Consider the following 17835-nt stretch of genomic DNA (forward strand, 5'->3'; position numbering starts at 1 on the left):
GTCCATCATCACATGACTCTCCTGCTTTCTCTCTCACTCCCACGCTCTCATGCACACGTGTGTATGCGCGCGCGCGCGCAAAACGTCTCCACATCTATATTTGGCTTGTCATACGTGTTAAATTACAAAATGCATCCATTTAGGGATTTATGGAATTTTGTTGAATTAAATTATTCATTAAGTGATTTATTGTTGTTGTTCATAAAGTTTTTTGATTATTAAAATTACTGTATGTTCCACTCCTACTGCTGAACACTATCACACCATCATCTTGTTGTGTTGAAATGTCTAAAGTTTATTGTTTGCAGGTGCTTGAATGAAGGCAACAATTTTTTTGTTTTGTTTGTTTTTTAAAGCAGATAGAGGAATTTCTTGGTTTACATTGCAAAGGCATACAGGAATGCCTACAATAATAGAATGATTGACCGACTCTCACGGAATACTGATATATTGGTGACAAATATCTGGTAGCAAGTACCGAGGTAAGACAATACTGAAGCGGACACAATGTCTATAATGTCTAATGTGTCTGTTTTTCCTTTATTGTATAATAATGATATTGCGCTTACGAACATAATCCCGCCTCTGTTATAGTTGATTTGTGATACTCTTTCATTCATTTATCAGTTTTTAACTCGCACCACTGAGGTCTTGTTAAATGTTTCTAAGAACTCTCTGCATTTGACCCAGCCTATTCATTGTTAACTTTAGTTAACGCAAGGAGCAGCAGGGGCCTCCGCTCAGGCACCCTCAGTGGTAGTGGTAAGGGTGGAGACAAGCGGCTGCCACTTTCCACCCAGATTTCCAGTTGGTCTGGGTATGCCGACCTTCTGATCACGAGAAGAGAAGCCTTCCTGGAAGTGGTTCAAGGCAGAGCATATGATCATCAGTCAGCACAAGACTTTGCAGAGGATTCCTCTTCACAACAGACTATTATCCTCTTGTCGCACATGCTCGTCGCCCTGTACCGGCTCTGCTGTTGAAACTACCCTCAATTCTGCACACTACGCACAACAGCCGTTCTTCATTCACGGTCACAAAGACATTTGTTCCAGTCATGAATTATATTTATTTAATCAATGGCGTCCACAGTACTCTTATACAGATCTCTTTTGACAGTAAATATACACAACATAAAACCACAACATACACTCATCACATCTTTGTTGCACAATGTCTGCAAGGACAGCCACAATCTTAGAAACACACATCGGTTATGGTTTCCAACGACACACTGAAGCATAACCCGCATGTAAAAGACAGACACAAAAAGATGTGGTAATTAATACACCAGCACACGTGGAATGACACAGCAAGGACACGACTCCCTCGTACGATTCCTTTGATCCGTTTCACATCAACACTCATCAGTGCGGCCCGACAGATAAATACGCTGTAAACAAAACATAATTTAAAAGACTTTTCCGTCCCTTTGTTGTAAAAGTGATTCGCGATTTCTGATGAATTTTTTTTTTTCACCACGAGGAATTGACATGCAGTGCTGACATTTAAGCAGGTGATGAGGGTGAAGATGGCAGTGAAGCTTTGAAAAGCATGAGGGGGGGTAGGGGGGGGCAGGGGGGGGCAGTCTGTGTACCAGGGAAAAAAACTCCACTTAATGACCACTTCAAATGAAAGCAAAATATGGAAGTGGTTACACTTTAAAGTCCAACAGGTTGCAATCAATCTTGTAGTAGACATAGGGATAATATTCCTGCTGGCTCAGGTTAAGGCCGGGGATGTCCATCGCAGACTGAAGAGGGAAACATATTGCCGGTTAGTGAAATTTAATATAAAAATGACATCTAAAACTTCATTCATTCATTAGAAGAAGCGGGTATGGGACAATCCCAACATTGATGGTCCCATCAATGTTGATAAAAACCAGTGAGGAAGACAAGAAATCACACCTTCCTTATTTTTTTTCTGAACTAAATGTGACAAATTAAAAATATCCCAAACAGGTGTTCTTGTTGTTTGAACAATAATTTCAAATTTTTTTCAGTTTTTTTTTAAAAACAAAAGGAGAGGAAAAATTTACATAAAGTTATCTCAACACTCACATCAATGATGGCTGCTGCACTACTGTCCAGATGTTTGTACAGGTCGTTGAGCACCTCCCTCAGCTTCTTCATGGTCTTTTTGGTCGGCTGCAGGAGCATAGCCTGAAAGTTCACGGGCAGCCCATATCTGGAGAGATACATTACATAATACGCTCAGTAAAAAAAAAAGAAATTACAATGGTTGTCGGTCCTGTCAGAATATACTTTAACTTGTTTGTTGTTAAGATCTACAGACCTTAAAACGGACTCCACAAAGACCCTCAAAGCTTTGATGTGGATCCATGCAATGAAGGCCTCACTGAAATTCACTTTCAGCCATCGGACAAGTGGCCCCTGCAGATCACAGAGGCGAAATGTAGGTTTTACCATTTAGATGAGGCAGTGCCTCAGTGTTAACCAGAAGTACAAGCTACACCTGTGCAACCAACAATATATACCATCTGTTTCTCAAAGAGAGACCCTCAATAGAAAGGGCTCTGTTTCTCTTCAGGCAACACGCCCATATCTCTGGTGAACAAAACAGTGACGAGAATAAAGAAGAAATATCAAACTTATCCTGCTTCCTTACAAACTGTTTCTTTTTATCAGTTGAGAGCCTGTTCATCTCCTCTTGGTCAGCCTTCATCTCCTCTTCGTTATACTGAAAGTCCCTCACCATGAACCTGGGAAAGCAGAGTTCACGGCAGGAGTCAGGTTCGCTTGTTCATTGCAGCTCACGCACATTTAGTTTGAGTTGGTGGTGTCAGTCTGACAGAAAAGCTCTCACTTGTTCTCCCTGGCTTTGTGTTTGAAGTCATCAACAGCTTTCATGAAGAGAGTGACACTGAACATCCCACTGTCACTGTCTTCAAACAGCAGACTGAAAGAAAACGTGGTGTCAGCTATTTTCCTCTCACATACTGATTCTCGAGTTAACGCGACAATATTCATTTGGTGTCTGAAAATGCTTTTCATCCAGCGGAGTTGGCGTAAACACATCACTCACTTCGATGAGCGAGGAACCACCATCTCAGCCAGCGTTTCATATGTTTTCTGCCAGTCGGCGTACGACACCCTGAGGGGGAAAAAAATAAACATTGTTGAACCGATCAACATTCCGGTCCAACTTCACTGCAGCGGGATCCTAAAGAGTCCACACTCACTTTGGTACAACCACGAGAAGAGTTATGAGGTACTCTGAATTAAGTACAAAGTCGTCTTTCTTGACGAGGCCGGCGAGGCTCCTGGTTAGCAGGCTCCCCCTGGTGGCAGACAACAGTGTTACAACAACACGGTCAAGAATTTCCTCGTCTCGTTATTTGAGCTCCCTGGACTCATCCGTCTTCCTGACTCGGACTTGGCTTAAATCTTGGAACATATTCATTTCCAAAACAGATAAACAAGAAATATAGCCGATGGAGCTCTGAGAGAACATTATGAAATATATCTTGTTCTAGTGATTAGAATAGGAATGACATGTTGACATACTACATGCATTTTTTTTTACATAATTTTGTTTAAAAAAAAAAAAAAAAAAAAAAAGAAGCAACAGTAGGGCACAGAACCCTAGCCAGTAATTCAAAAACACAGGTAATGAGCGAGGATGAATTATATTTAAAAGTGCCAGCGGATTTTAAATGCAATTTGATGTTATGGTGCCTGGCAATAGTTGATCAAATAAAATGAACACTTCTTCTGCTTGATTCAGAATGTTATGTTTACACACTGAGGTTAAATTTCAGAAAAGCAGAATCTTTTTGAATTAGTTAAACTCAATTTTGACGCTCCGGTAAAAAGTACAAAACATAGACAACACAATTACTGCTGATGAGTTCTTCATGAGATAATGATTTATTAACTTTAGCTGTGACTTACGCATTCTTTCTCTCCAAGTTCTGCAGGTTCCCCTTCAGGTTGTTGTAGGCTGACGCTCTTGTCTTCAAATCGTTGTCAATCTGAGTGACTTGCTGGAATAAATCGAGAGCGGTCATGAACTTAAGGCAAACCTGCGCAGCCACTTCGTCGAGGAAAGGAGGAGAACAGTGCTTTTGGCAAACGCAGACGCACCTTTGAGATGATTTCCGAGATATTTTTGAGTGACTGTTTGATGGGATATTTTGCCATGTCCCACTGAAACCTAGTAATGTAGGTGACAAGATCAACTATAACAAGAGGGGGAAAAAAAGGTTAATTAGCTATGGGGTTATTTGTTACTTTTTTGTATCGTATAGAATTAAAATAAAACACAGTAATATGGCACTTTCCAAATGTTGGATTTTGGTGTTTTAAATAAACAGCTAATGTCATATCTTTGTACACCGATGTCTCTTTGGCAAAACAAAACAATGCAAAACTGCACACCAGTTAAAAGAAATATTATTATTGATCATCAGGCACTACAAAAGACATGAAACTATATATATATGAAATTATATGAGCTGATCCAGAAAACAGTTGTCACAATATAATCGCCTTTCAAACCCGGCTTCACACTCACTCCTCACAAGATTTTCATCACAAAATAACAGCGAGACGTTCTGTTGTAAACTGTACCTCCATTGGCCAGTAGGTTCTCCTGTACTTTGTCTCGACTGTCCTCCAGCACATCGGCCATGTACTGAGCAACCTTCTTCACCACACTGTGAACAAGCAGGAGACATCAAATCACGCTGTGCTCAACACAAACTGCCAGTACAAAACGTCGGTTTTAACTATATACTCACACAACCTTGTGGTACAAACATTATGCAAACAGTAAACATAAAAGCATGGCTGCATTAACAGAAGAGGAAAATTACTGTTTGTAATGATAATTTTAACATATATTAAGTAATAAAGAAAAACAAAAAGCAATCACAGCTTTAAGTATTTGAGTTGTTTGAGTTATTTTCACTTTTGATAAACGAAACCATACAGACTGCACAAAAAAAAAATCAATGACACCATGTTGCTTAACTTGCCTTTCTGAGAGTGCTGGAAAAACCAAAAGAGGAAGCAAAGCGGAGCTGTCGCTATTGGCTAGGTGTGACTCTGTGATCTCAATATTTCCAACAAACTCACATGCAAGTGGGACATCAGTTGCCATGAGTAAATATGACAAAAATAGCTGTGGATGCTTTAGCTGACTGTAAATTTAGAGTAAAAGACCCGCCGTTATCGTCAGCCCCCTGTGAAATTCCTCAGTGTCATAAAGTAAAGAATGGGGATTAACAAGTGGTAAAGCAGCTGCATCCAAGCAGTGCAAATAATGCAAATGTTAGAAGAGATTTGAATTTATTACAATTTTAAGATACCAAGTAACAATGTGATTGAAGTTCAAATACAAACACAGCTGAAGTATACCTTTCAACAAAGGAGTCTAGCTTGGCCAATTCATCGGAAAGCCCCACCAAGACATCCAGTGTTCCCACCTGTTCAGCGCAACAAGAAGAAAGATAAATGTCAGCACATTATGACTTTTGACTCATTGGTGCTAACATCTAGGGCAATTTTTTTCTTTTTTTTTTTGAAAGTTGTGTCAGCAGGGTTGTGTTTAAACAGTGACATCTGAAGTTCAGTCTGCAGTCTGCAGTCTGCAGTGACATCCAGGGGGCCCTATGTGCTTAGGACAGCGCCTCTTTGTCCATAGTTATTCATGCATCGCTAACAATTCCAGGAGAACATTGCAGCCGGCATGGCAGTGAGGTCAGTGGGGTTACTTCACCTTCACCACCGAGGGGGACCAAACTAGACACACTGAGCTGCTCTTTGGATGAAAACTTCACCAGACCAACACTTCAACATGCAGACAACGGATCTGGCTAAAGGCTGTGTCCCACACACACCAGCAGTGAATTCTTGACAGTGGTTATAAGAGGTAAGTCATTTACATTGAGATACTTTTAAGTCTTAAAAACAACGTTTGTATTTGTTGTTGTTTTTTTTATTTGAACAATATGTATTTACTTGGCTCAAACAGAGACTGATAGCTAACCTTGAGGTCCGGGATGTTGAACTTATGGTTAACAGAAAGATTGTTGGTTCGTGTGGTGGCTGCCATCATTTTGTCCCATGTCTGCTGGCAGGTCTTCTCGCCCGGAGCAGAGATCAACCAAAACTCTGTCATTGTAACAGCGCGGCTGCCGCCACAGAAGTCTGGGAGAAATGCGTAGTTATGCAGTTATTTATCGATGATACAACGTGGATTAATAAGCTTCTTCCTAACGTAGTGTAAACAATATGGACATCAACAGAAAGCAACGCAATGATGTACTTGAACCAGGGGATATTCAATGCATAGGTCACAATACTGACGTTTCTGATTCCCGGGTACTGTATACGGCATTCTCTGACATTTTGGAGGGGTTGCATTATCTAACACATCTACGGATAAGAATGCGACGCACATGTTTACAACTCACAGTTAGCGAAAAGATGGTTAAGGTCAGGAGATGTAGAGAAGGGATTAGCTAGCAGTTCCCGTTAGCCACTTAGCCTTCCTCAAAACCACAACAAAATACTGGATGCGATGTTTGTGGATTTAATCGATTTTACTCACCCGTAAATACCAAAACGGTGTCCGCGAGTGGTGGGAAAATGCAGGTCGCGGTGGTTTCTAGGGCTCGTTTATTTTCATACTTGCCATTCAATGCACTTCGTGAGGCGTCCTGACAGCAGCATCAGAGTCAGCTGATCTGCCAGAGGAACCGGAAGGCCTCACGCAAGTGAAGGCACTCAACAGCGCTCCTAGCTGCACCCATTGGGTACTGCATGCTGTTAGCGCTCAAGACGGTCATTCTCTCAAAATTTAAGAAAGTAGTTTTCATTTCATTTTCAAACCAAAAGTGATTGGAAAAAATATAGGCAATTCTTGGATCAAATAATCGCTTTTTTTAACCTTTAAAAAAAATGGAATTTGAAAACACAACTTGACAACGTACATTTAATGTAACATAAATTATTTAATTCATTATATTGTCAAATGTTTGTATTTACAGCAGTTTATTAGTTTATTATGGATCACCATTATTCACCGCCTTAGCAGCGACTATTCTTCCTGAGGTCCAAAATCACATGTTAAAAAATATCTCAATATATGTGAAGATTCACATATAAATGCAACAACAGTACAGCCTTTTCAGGTATAAACACAACACCTTGTAATTTGTGTTGATATAGAACACAGAAAAAAGTTTCATGAACATTTTATTTCTTCTACAAACACGTAGAAGCTTCTCGTCTTCACTTCCCTTCTCTCCTCTATGTTACCATATGGCGTAGACTAGAGTAATATAGAGGAGAGTCTACACGACGCCACTTCTCCAAGACCAAGAGGAAATTTCTGATGTTTCCTTTTGCCACCTCAAGGCTACAGTGCCTTTAATCCTACTCATCAAAGTGTTTCATTGTATATCAGCATAACTATAGAGGGAGGCACTCATGGCAGCCCCGGCTGCTTTTTCTCCTCTGACCAAAACACTGTAACTTTATAGTATGTTGTTGCGAGAACTAACGGAGGCCGGAACAAAGTGGGATCGTGTTCAATTAAATCTACTTTAAGTCCTCTGCATTATTCTGTGTGCAAGTGTGACCTGACTGCATGCCCCACATGCCTGTCAACAGGCTTCAAGTAAGTTCAATTTAGTATCTGGATGGGAGTTGGTCTGTTAGCAACAGTCGCTACACACATTACAAACACCCTTGCCTTGCCAGGCAGAATTTAATACTCAAGGTTCAAGGTATCACAATGAGACCTTGTGGCGTTGTCATGCAATGGAGTCTAAGTATTTCCTTGAGCTAGAAGTTGCCTTTGACTTACCTTTTGACGATCACCAGAATGACTCCAGAGAGTGTCATACAGTGCTTAGCAAATTTATTAGACCACAAAAAAATGTCCTGCCCCTGAATTCACAGCATTGGCAATTACCAAAATCTTATTTATTTCTGCATTGATTAATATGACTGTATGTAGAAGGTGTTTAGCTAAAAGTTGTAAGACTGTAAATAATTTTGTTCAAAACCGTAAGAATAGAAAAATAATTAATTACTTCTTAATTAATTTATCAGATTACACTGTACTTATTTTTGCAATGTTTAACCAAAAATATCTTTAGTCGTTGAACGTTCTGCTTTAATAATTTCTGAATTTTCATCGAAGTCCACTGTGGCTCAAATTTAAGGATAAAATCATGAATTCATAGTAATATTTAGCTGTTTGTTGCCAGGTACATAGGTACATGCCTAGAATAAGCGGATCACCACAACCTTGTCATTCAGTGGCGTTTTGTACTGTACAGATGACATTAAAGCAGAGCAGCCAAACAGCATAAACTTACAAATTTGTGAGTTATTGTAACAGAAATGCCTCCAACATGCACTCAACTGACAAAATTCCAAGGGCATTACCACTGAACTGGAGTCAGTCGCTCATAAATGCCAAGTCAGCAGTATTTGAAGCTTGAGAGCGACTAAATTTGGAAATGTCGGGGTCAGACTTCCTGGGGTTTGGGTGTCTCCTGCAAAATGTCTATGGAAAACGCCCCCAAAGGGACATGTTTATAGTGCAGCGGGTCTGGGGTTCATTGTTTGGGACACAATGCTTGGTCTGCCTGGAGCCAACCCACGACATCAAACGGCAGGGTGAGCTTGCCCATGGCTGGCTAGTAGCCAGTCTGCTAGGATGTTATCGACACACGTACACACGCATGCATGTAAGCGCACGCGCATGCATCCACGCACATGCACACAAGCACACACGCATGTCTTAGTTAGTCTGTCACCCACACACAATGTATGATGCACCACTGTTTAATTAGGTAGCTTGAGTTTGGTAAATGAGTGTTAAATGTCTAATGAGAAGATTTAGACAGTTCTAATGAACCATCACTTTTTTAATATGCATTTTAACCAAAATTTGTCTTTCAGATAGTTTATTAGCATTTGCTAGTACTAGTAAAATATTGACTATTTTCTTAATAGAATGATTCTTTGAATCATCATATCATCAGCTGTGAGATCACAAAATGTGGCACCACACAGCATACAGACGTCGCCTCTGTCCTTCCTCCATTCCTTTAGTAAGCCCTGGCCCACTCATACGTCCAGGTAATAAAACCAAAATCCTTTAAATGTGTGTGAGTCACAAAAACACACATAAACAAGATTTATTTGAGAATAAATTAAACCAACTGGCAACACTTGAAGCCTTTCTGTGGTGAGAGTGACGACGATTTCCTGCTAAGACCACCTTCCCAGAAGTGGTCTTCTATAGTGAATTGAATTACACATGAAATAAATCACCAAAGACAGTGTAATGAGCTTGTTAGAACTTTGTATTCTGCAATCTATCTTGACAGAAAGGAAACAGAGGTGAAATGTGCATTGTTTGTTACCCAGAGTTTTTATTTATTTATTTATTTTAATTTTTTTTTAGCATCGTGGTCAATCTAGCTGTCCCTCTCCACCCCTTTGATAGCCTGCTATTGTTAAATATGACATGTACTGGGTGAGCCCAGAGATAAAGTTGTTTCCTCTAAGGTGTCAAATCATGACTGCAAATACAGAGTCACTCTACAATTAATGGTTGGGTGGGTTGAAAGAAAGATTGTTTCTAATTTCTCAAATGCGTCTGGATTTTCTGATCCTGACAGCAGCCAAGTTTGCTTAAATCCACATCGATGTCGCTCTTACATATTTGATACATTACTGGAAAAAGTTGCTTGTAAGTTTGTGAAACACTGCTTAATATTCAGATCAGCTTGGAGAGAAGTTTGCTTGCGTTCCGTTAACTTAGCAACCTCAGTCACAGTGACACAACAGTTAGAACACAAAAGTCTGTTGCATAAGACTAATTCATGGTAGGTCTGAAAGGTTATTCGAGTCCATACACTTATCTATTTATTTTTTGTTGAATTTCGTTTTCTAAGCAAAAGTACTGTACCAACTTTTTTTGGTTAACCCTTAGTCCTTTTATTCCTTTTTTTTTAATCAATAGTGCATGAGATTTGTTTTCTAATAAGTGGAAATGTTTTGGTTGTCCTGGGTTGTTCCATGCTGGGACTTTCTAAATCTGTGTGTTGATGTAATCTGTTTGCAATGTTTGCAAATACGAATTCCTGCGGCACAATGCAGCCACTGGAGTATTTTCTCCCACCGTGGGTGGTACACATGTCTCGCTGTGGCATACCCGCTGGCTGCAATGCTTATTCTGATCGAAACAATGGAAATCAAACATTGTGCTTTACTGGAAACCACTTTAGATGCTATGCGTGATTAGACTCATGTATACAGTGAGCACTCTCACTTAGTGTCGCGCAACAAACAGGCACAAAACACGGAACAGCTTTTTGTGTCGCAGCCACAGGAAAGGCCATTGCCTCCGAAGCCTTCACAATGGAGCGCAAGCAATGTTTTAATAGTGCAACAAGTGCAGCTATTGTTTATTTTTCCCTGAAGAGTACTCTAAGCTTGTCTGGTATGTTCAGAAAGTCCACAAAAATGCTTCTGTTCTGGCTGGTCCAAAAAAATATAGTTGGAGCTCTCGTTTAAGTTAGGTTCAGAGGAGTCCTTGAGTAGGTAAGGTACTCAGGTAAATATGTCAACTGCCTCAGAAAATTGATAGTACTTCAAGGTGATGGACATGTTAATAGCTGTTCAAGGGCAGTTTAAGGTGGCACATTCATTACTTACCTGGGGGGCAACAGTGATGATCTATGTAATTAACAAGCTCAGCCATCTGGTCACTGCCAAAAGTTGCAAAAATAACATTGAAAAAAGACATTGATGCCAGCAGACCTACAGGTATCAGTATGACAAAGACAAATTTCATGACAGTATTCAGACAATTTCCACTATCGTGAAAAGTTATATATACTCCCTCTACTTTTTAATGGTAGCAATACATTAGCAGATTAGCAGACAAATAAAAAAAAAAACACCTTTCACTCGTTAGTATTTATATTGAGAAACTATTTTGAAGTAATTTTTTAAAAAGGGGGAAGAAACATGGGAGAACACAGCAAGAGTTCATATGCACCCTCCTCTTTGGGTGATGAGGAGGGAGACATGCAAATGCATCTCCTTAGAAAAAAACGCTGCCGGGGACTCTGCATTTTCAGAGGCAGGCGCAACTTGTCAAAGTCACACCATATAGGCAACAGGACAGAAACACACACACTGAGCCAGACATGCATCGATCAACCTTACACTCGAGGGACTGATACTTTGAAACTCTTACTCTTTTTTGTTTTTTGACAAGACAAAAATACTGCAAATTTTATTGGACAAGATTTTGTCCTTATTGCTGAACCAAGGAAAACACAATGAAGACATAGCAAAGGTAAATCTGGTAAAATATAGATTTTTGTTCTTAATGTGATAGATGTTATTGATGTCGTTGTTCATGCTTACGTTTGCTTCACGTTATGCATTATGAATAGTAACGTTTGTTTGTTTGTTTGTTTGTTTTATCTTTGTGACTAATTAAAATGTTCATGCTTCCTTTATGTTAGGTTAAGGTAGCCCATTGTTAATTTAAAAACGATATTATTGGGAGCTCCACGTCATTTGTTATTATATTGTAAAACTGTGACGTTTGTTCTCAGTTTTGACAGCCCTTAACCCCGCCCATGTAAAATGGAAGTATTAAGCACCGGGACGGGACGGAAAACGCAGTCTATTTTATAAACATTCAAATTCACAGACAATATGAGTATCTGTAGTTAATTTCCTTTCAGTTCTCCAGATTTCTTATTGAACTGTTTAATCATTCTTTGGATTGGATGTCCTCGCAAGTACCTTGCATGAAGCAAAATGATGCAAACTGGTGGATAATGAGGACTTTATTTTGACAATATAACCGGATATTTTCTGTTAGTACGACCATATTATTTTCCGTCCGTCTGTCCCGCACACTCGAGCCCTGCGACGGACGCCTCAAATTATTTGCACTTGCTAACCTATTGACGAAACGTTGATCGACGCTTTTCGGAACAAGCCTGTTGCCCCATGGAAATTATAATTTTCTCTTTAAGTACCCACACAACTCTTTAAAAATTCCGCCGAAAAAGAAAAAGCGTTCCCTCCCCATTGTTGGGTTTTCCGTAGACGTAAGTATCGTTAGCAAACCGCGATTTAGCATGCTACTTAGCATGTTAAATTAAACATACATTTTATCTTACTCATGATGTTCATGTAATGTTTAAATATGCTTAGATTATGTCGTTATTTGCCCCTTTTATTGATGAGCAGCGTGTTTTGTAATACAATGTGTGCTGCAACACGTTAAAAAAAAAAAATGAAAAAGCTAATATGCTAACGTCAAAAATGAACGCAGAACTAAGTAACGCTGGCAGTCTATGCAGCAAGCTAGGCTTGTATAGACGCATACGATTGGTCGCCAGATTGATTCCTTACAATTTCATATGTACTTTCAATGTTAAAAGAGTTCCGGTGAACCTGTGTGAACAGCTGTTCTCTCTGTGCAGGTGTACATCAACTATCCTGAGGACCTAGGGGCAGCTCTATACAGAGAGCCGTTCGACTTCAACGCCGAGCCACCTTGGGATCCTAGCTGATAGTGGACGGGTTTTTCCAGGACTCATCCATGTGAGTCAACATCTCAAACATATCTCTGAATCGCTTGATGAAGAATTTCTTTTATACGCGAATCATTGGAATATTTTAATTGAATATGTGTCAGAAGTCTAAAATAAGGACCTGGCTGCATCTCACGGCTGTCAATGGTCTAATTTTAGCCCTCTTATTAAAATAACTAACCACTTTGGATTTTGTCGGCTCATATCTGCAGATATTTTTATGACCTGATTAAGTTACCTTAAAAGCGTATTTGGTTTGTGATATTAATACCCAGCAAAGTAAATTAACCGTCCTATTTACAATTTTGTAAATAGAAATAATGAAAATCCATAATCAGAAAATCAGCACTTGATTGAACTGTAACTTGTTCTTCGATTGTTGGGCTCTACCTAAGTTTTTCTAAAGCCGCTATGACAGCGCCACATCAAGTCGAGGCCTTTTGTGTAGCTCTGATGTGCTGAGCAACCTGCTGAAAATAACGTTGTGAGTCCAGTGCCGCCTGTATTGTGCCTGTTTTAAAGCTACGATTGGGAACCTTTACAGGTCAACAGCTCAGGGATTCACTGTGAATGTTGGGAGTAATTGATGGTAAAGTAAATGAACCCTGTGGCCCAGACTGTGTGTTTTCACAGCGGCTTTTCCCTTTAAACCCACCATGAATTGGAAGAATAGACCTCCACCGCAAACTGTCCTGTGACGTGAAGCCTGCTCTGTAGTCTGAAGGGAAGCATGCTAGAAATGTATGTGTTGAATGTTGAGGCTCGAGCAAGTGAAAACGAAACAAAAAAATTGATGGTGGTAAAACTTAACTCAAACGCTTTCTTAGTGAGGGTGTGGGTTCTCATAAATGTGGAAAGAAATAAAATGTTGCCTGGAATAATTCACTTTTTGTCCTTCGCCTCAGAATAAGGCACTTTGTGAACCAGGTTAGCTACAGTGTTAAACTACAATAAGCTTCAACGTATGCTGTACTAAGCTACAATTTTCTTACTTCTTAAATGGCTGAATTCTGCTAATGTTTCCTTTTTATGCACAGTTTGTTCCGTCAGTCTAGGACCCTGGGGGCTCGAGTGAGCGAGCAAGACCTCTTTGGAAAAGCCACATTCTTTATGCCTGCCGGATTAGAAGAAAACAGAGGAGAGGATGAAAGGGACTGCTGATGAACCACAGTATGCTGTTGGCCTGCTGGAGGGGGGCGTCACCCTTTGTAATGTGATTGACAACCACATCTACGAACAGACTCTGGTAGGTGTTGTTCAGCGTGCCGGCATGTTGTCTTTAATACTGATATTGTGTTATTGTGGTGTATTACATTGTCTCTAATCCTCGTTTGACATCTCTTTTCTCTCCTCTCAGTCTGACAAGAATGCCTTCTTTGTGGCAGACCTGGGAGTTATAATGAGGCAGCAAGTTCGCTGGCGAACCCATTTGCCCCAAATTCGACCTTATTATCCCATCAGATGCAACAGCAGTCCAACTGTTATCGAGGTTCTTGCTGCTTTTGGCACTGGATTTGTTTGCGCCAATAAGGTACGAGGATATGGCATCCATTGCTTTTATCAGAATTCTCACCCCCCAAAAAAAAGCATTTGCTGATTTTGCTTAATGCTCCAAGGGAATTTAGTAAGACTTGGGGTTCATCCTGCATTGCTAACATACATCCTTAACTTTTTTTTCTCGTGCAGTGTATTCCATTTTCTGGTCAGGAGTCATGATAACTTACCAGTAGTGTGTGAAGAGGAGTTTACACATTAAAGAATTAATCGGTGTACACGTTTTGCGTCCGTTGCGCAGCATCACCGGTGCAACAATTGGTGAAAATTCCGGAAGTTTTGCAACAGCGGAAGATAACGGTTTGTTCCGTCTCGTATTTGTCCTTCAGTCTGAGCTTGAGCTGGTCCAGAGCCACGGTATTCCCCCTGAGGACATTGTCTACAGCGGCGTCTGTAAACAAGTGTCGCACATTAAATACGCTGCAAAGAACGGCATCGACCTTCTGGTGTGCGATAATGAAGCAGAGCTCCGCAAGATTTCTCGCTCCCATCCCAGAGCCAAGTAAGTTTTCTGACTAGTTGCCACACCAGTGATGTTGGGACTTCAGATCGATTACTTCAGCACTGATAATTGAATTTTGACATGGTGCCATAGTCAAGCCATGTTGAAACAACTTTGGAAATATCCAACGTCTGCCTAATTCTATGATCAAGTCATTATTTTATTTTTCTCAGGCTGTTGCTGCAGGTTTCAACAGAAGCGTCAAGCCAGGCTGATGAGATGAGCATGAGTTTCGGTTGCTCCCTCAAAGACTGTCGACACCTTCTGGAGAAAGCCAAGGAGTTGGGCGTGCACGTTGTTGGAGTCAGGTGAGTTCCCGTGCACTATAATCGACACGAAAGCTCCCTTATCGCCGTCCTAAAACAAATGTCACCGTGATAATAAAATGAATGTTTGAACATTAAATGCTTCTGTTCCCTTAGGTGTCATATTTCCACCTACTGTGATGACAACCAGGTCTACCTTCATGCAATATCTGATGCTCGCTGCGTTTTTGATATGGGAGTAAGTGATTTTCAAGCGACTATTTGCAATGAGGAATCCTGCTATATTTTGTAAATTAGCAAACGCTTCAGAATATGTATTTGAAACATCTACATGCACACAAAAATCCAATCAATATTTTATTTGTGTGGTTGTCAGTTGTTGTATTTTTTTTTAAGTGTGATCATATTAACAATATAATGTGATGTCTGTGTCTACTTTAGGAGGAGATTGGCTTCAACATGACAATTCTGGACATTGGAGGAGGCTTTAATGGCACAGAGACTCAGCTGGAACTGGTTAGTTTTGGTGTTTGGTTTTGTTCTTTAATTAGACTCAATAGAACTCATGTTCATTTCTTCACATTTTTACAACATTGTCTTTGGCAGGTCAATAATGCAGTCATGAATATGGTGGACCTTTACTTCCCTTCTTCTACTGGAGTTTCTGTCATTGCTGAGCCGGGCAGCTTTTTTGTGTCCTCTGCATTCTCATTCGCTGTAAACATCATCTCCAAGGAGGTAGTGGCGCGCGATGGCCAAGACCAGGCACATGGTGAGTTTCATTTAAAAAAAAAAAAAATCATTCATTTGCATCTATGCAATGTGGGTGTTACTTTTAATGACAGGCTGTGACAGGGTCAGTGAAATGAAATGTGATTTTGTAAAATAATCCTCCCACCTCTTTCAACAGACGACCCATCCCCTGATGATGAGCCAGAGTTCCAGTATTACATGAATGAGGGTGTATATGGATCGTTCTCCGGTAAACTTACCGAGATGCAGATTCCCACTCCTTCTCCTCACAAGGTGAATCCCACACTATGTCCAGAAGACCGTAAATGATGCATGTCATAGATCAAAAGGTATTCCAAGACATCTTTTGCCCTGTCTGGTCGATAGTATGGGTGAAGGCAACCAGACCCCTACTACTTCCTAAAGTTCAGAATTTTTTTTGTTGTTGTTTATTTTGGCTTGTGCAGTGTTTGGCAACCAAATTGACAACTGTTTATTAGTAAAAAAAAAAAAAAAATTTAGCCAACTATTAAAACCCACTGATAAGAATTGACCTTGTCGGACTAACTGACGTGACCTCTCTCTCTCTCTCTCTCTCTCTCTCTCTCTCTCTCTCTCTCTCTCTCTCTCTCTCTCTCTCTCTCTCTGCACGTGCGTGTGTGTGATACTAGAACACATCAGTGGAGGCGCAGGTGTTCAGCAGCAGCCTGTGGGGGCCCTCAGGGGACGACCTGGACCAGGTGGTGGAACACTGTCTGCTGCCGGAGCTCAACATCGGCGACTGGCTCATATTCAGCCAGGCGGGCTCCTACAGCCTGGGTCAGCCTCTCTGTGCCACCATGGACTCCCCACCACCACCTGTGTACTATGTCATATCCTCTGGAGACTGGTAAAAAAAAAAAATCTTCAATGTTTGCAGCGCTGTCATTAGAGATGAGGCGGCGAGAAGAAAAACTTCATACGGTTTCTCTTTTGTTCACCAGGTTTGAGATGCAAGACACTAGCGTCACCCAGGAGGCAACACTCAAGAATATCTCATTGGTCCCATATTTCCACAAATCCCCTCAAACAGCGGCTGCGCTGTCTGTTCCAGCGTAGCTGTCATCAGACTTGAGGGTTTTTTTATCTCCTTCTTGCTGCTTTAGCTCAATTTGCCCTGTATTCCACTTGGATGATGCCGTTAGAAGTTGAAAGTTCTAGAAGTAATCCCACAACCCTTAATATCAATATATTGAATATTTAGACCTGAAATGCTGATTCCAAAATGATATGAATTATTTTTGCTCAGCTCAAGCTGCCCCGGCCCCTTTTTGCCAAATGGATGACCTATGAGTTAAATTCTTTTTGAGAAATGTATTATCTTGAGTTGGATTGTTGTTGCCAGTCTTGTAAAGAAAGATATGCATCCCTGAGTGAAGAGGTGTATTTAAACAAAAAGAAATATATGTAGCTGCTTTGCTACAAGATGTTTATTTATAATTGTTTGTATAGTTTATTTTGTGTGATTTTTGGGTTCATGATTACATTAGCTGTCTTTTGTCCACATCATTTATATATAAAATATGAATTAGGAGGTGGATTCACCAATGTGATGATGCAAAATAAAACCCAGTGTGATTGCAGTTTCCACGTTGTCCGTTCCTGGAGAAGAATGAATCATGGCGACTGAACTGCAGCAGGTTGAGATACTACTGGCTCGGTGTTGACAAGCAAACCGTTAGTGTTGGGGTAGAATCGCTCACTTTGTCATACAGTTGACAGGCACGTTGCCACAAAACAGGTCTTCTACAGTATGTGCTGCAGGGGGACTAAAGCAAGTGTTGAAGGATAAAGTCAGCTGACCTGGAATGGAGTCTCTCAAAGTGTTTATAATGCTTGAGCCCGTACTCTTTGGTTATTTCTGTCATTTTTCTTTTACATGTTTAAAAAAAGGGTTTTCTCAAGATTTCTCAACCGCCAACTGAACAGTTCCGTCAAAATTGTGGAATGATTTGATGAAATGGTCATTCTTGAAGCTGTGGCCCAGCCCGTGTCTAAAGAAAGATGTATAAAGCTTGTATCTGTGCTTGTCAACATGAACAGTAATAAACACACTGACTAAATTGTGACTAGGAGTCTTTCGTTATTGTTAACCCAGCATTTCAAATCGACCGTACTCGTAACTC

General features: G+C 40.4%; 2 protein-coding genes across 8 annotated transcripts; one reads left to right on the forward strand and one right to left on the reverse strand.

Moving 5' to 3' along the window:
- Positions 1-1045: 1045 nt before the first annotated feature.
- Positions 1046-6740, reverse strand: LOC142898018 (V-type proton ATPase subunit C 1-A-like). Its single transcript, XM_076040728.1, has 13 exons — positions 6580-6740; positions 6016-6176; positions 5385-5452; positions 4596-4681; positions 4110-4204; positions 3918-4009; positions 3206-3304; positions 3049-3117; positions 2830-2922; positions 2632-2725; positions 2299-2396; positions 2064-2190; positions 1046-1753 (listed from the first exon to the last, which is right to left on the reverse strand). Exons 2-13 carry the CDS (start codon positions 6145-6147, stop codon positions 1655-1657), a joined length of 1152 nt encoding a protein of 383 aa, XP_075896843.1. The 5' UTR covers positions 6148-6176; positions 6580-6740; the 3' UTR covers positions 1046-1654.
- A 753-nt stretch (positions 6741-7493) lies between these two features.
- LOC142898016 (antizyme inhibitor 1-like) lies at positions 7494-17778 on the forward strand. 7 transcript variants are annotated; one of them, XM_076040721.1, is made up of 12 exons: positions 7494-7650; positions 12506-12626; positions 13654-13862; positions 13974-14147; positions 14500-14672; positions 14846-14980; positions 15095-15176; positions 15380-15454; positions 15545-15710; positions 15849-15964; positions 16342-16559; positions 16654-17778. In XM_076040721.1, the coding sequence occupies exons 3-12, from the start codon at positions 13761-13763 to the stop codon at positions 16766-16768; spliced, it is 1356 nt and encodes a 451-aa protein (XP_075896836.1). In that variant the 5' UTR covers positions 7494-7650; positions 12506-12626; positions 13654-13760; the 3' UTR covers positions 16769-17778. The 7 variants fall into 7 exon arrangements, with proteins under 7 accessions (XP_075896836.1, XP_075896840.1, XP_075896841.1 ...); XM_076040725.1 differs by having other exon boundaries at positions 13667-13862; XM_076040726.1 differs by having other exon boundaries at positions 13672-13862.
- Positions 17779-17835: the final 57 nt, after the last annotated feature.

Source organism: Nelusetta ayraudi, unplaced genomic scaffold (genome assembly GCF_046127955.1).
Source record: "Nelusetta ayraudi isolate G7.1 ecotype Tasmania unplaced genomic scaffold, CSIRO-AGI_Nayr_v1 ptg000063l, whole genome shotgun sequence".
NCBI classification, from domain to species: domain Eukaryota; kingdom Metazoa; phylum Chordata; class Actinopteri; order Tetraodontiformes; family Monacanthidae; genus Nelusetta; species Nelusetta ayraudi.

Bases quoted from the DNA above. Each gene is read 5' to 3' on its own strand.
- LOC142898018 (XM_076040728.1), bottom strand. From the start codon at position 6,147: ATGACAGAGTTTTGGTTGATCTCTGCTCCGGGCGAGAAGACCTGCCAG. The intron at 2,726-2,829 runs GTGAGAGCTTTT...CTGCTTTCCCAG, and splicing joins CACAAAGCCAGGGAGAACAA to GTTCATGGTGAGGGACTTTC. The intron at 2,191-2,298 runs GTCTGTAGATCT...GTATCTCTCCAG, and splicing joins TTTGTGGAGTCCGTTTTAAG to ATATGGGCTGCCCGTGAACT.
- LOC142898016 (XM_076040721.1), top strand. From the start codon at position 13,761: ATGAAAGGGACTGCTGATGAACCACAGTATGCTGTTGGCCTGCTGGAG. The intron at 13,863-13,973 runs GTAGGTGTTGTT...CTCTCCTCTCAG, and splicing joins ACATCTACGAACAGACTCTG to TCTGACAAGAATGCCTTCTT. The intron at 15,455-15,544 runs GTTAGTTTTGGT...TGTCTTTGGCAG, and splicing joins CAGAGACTCAGCTGGAACTG to GTCAATAATGCAGTCATGAA.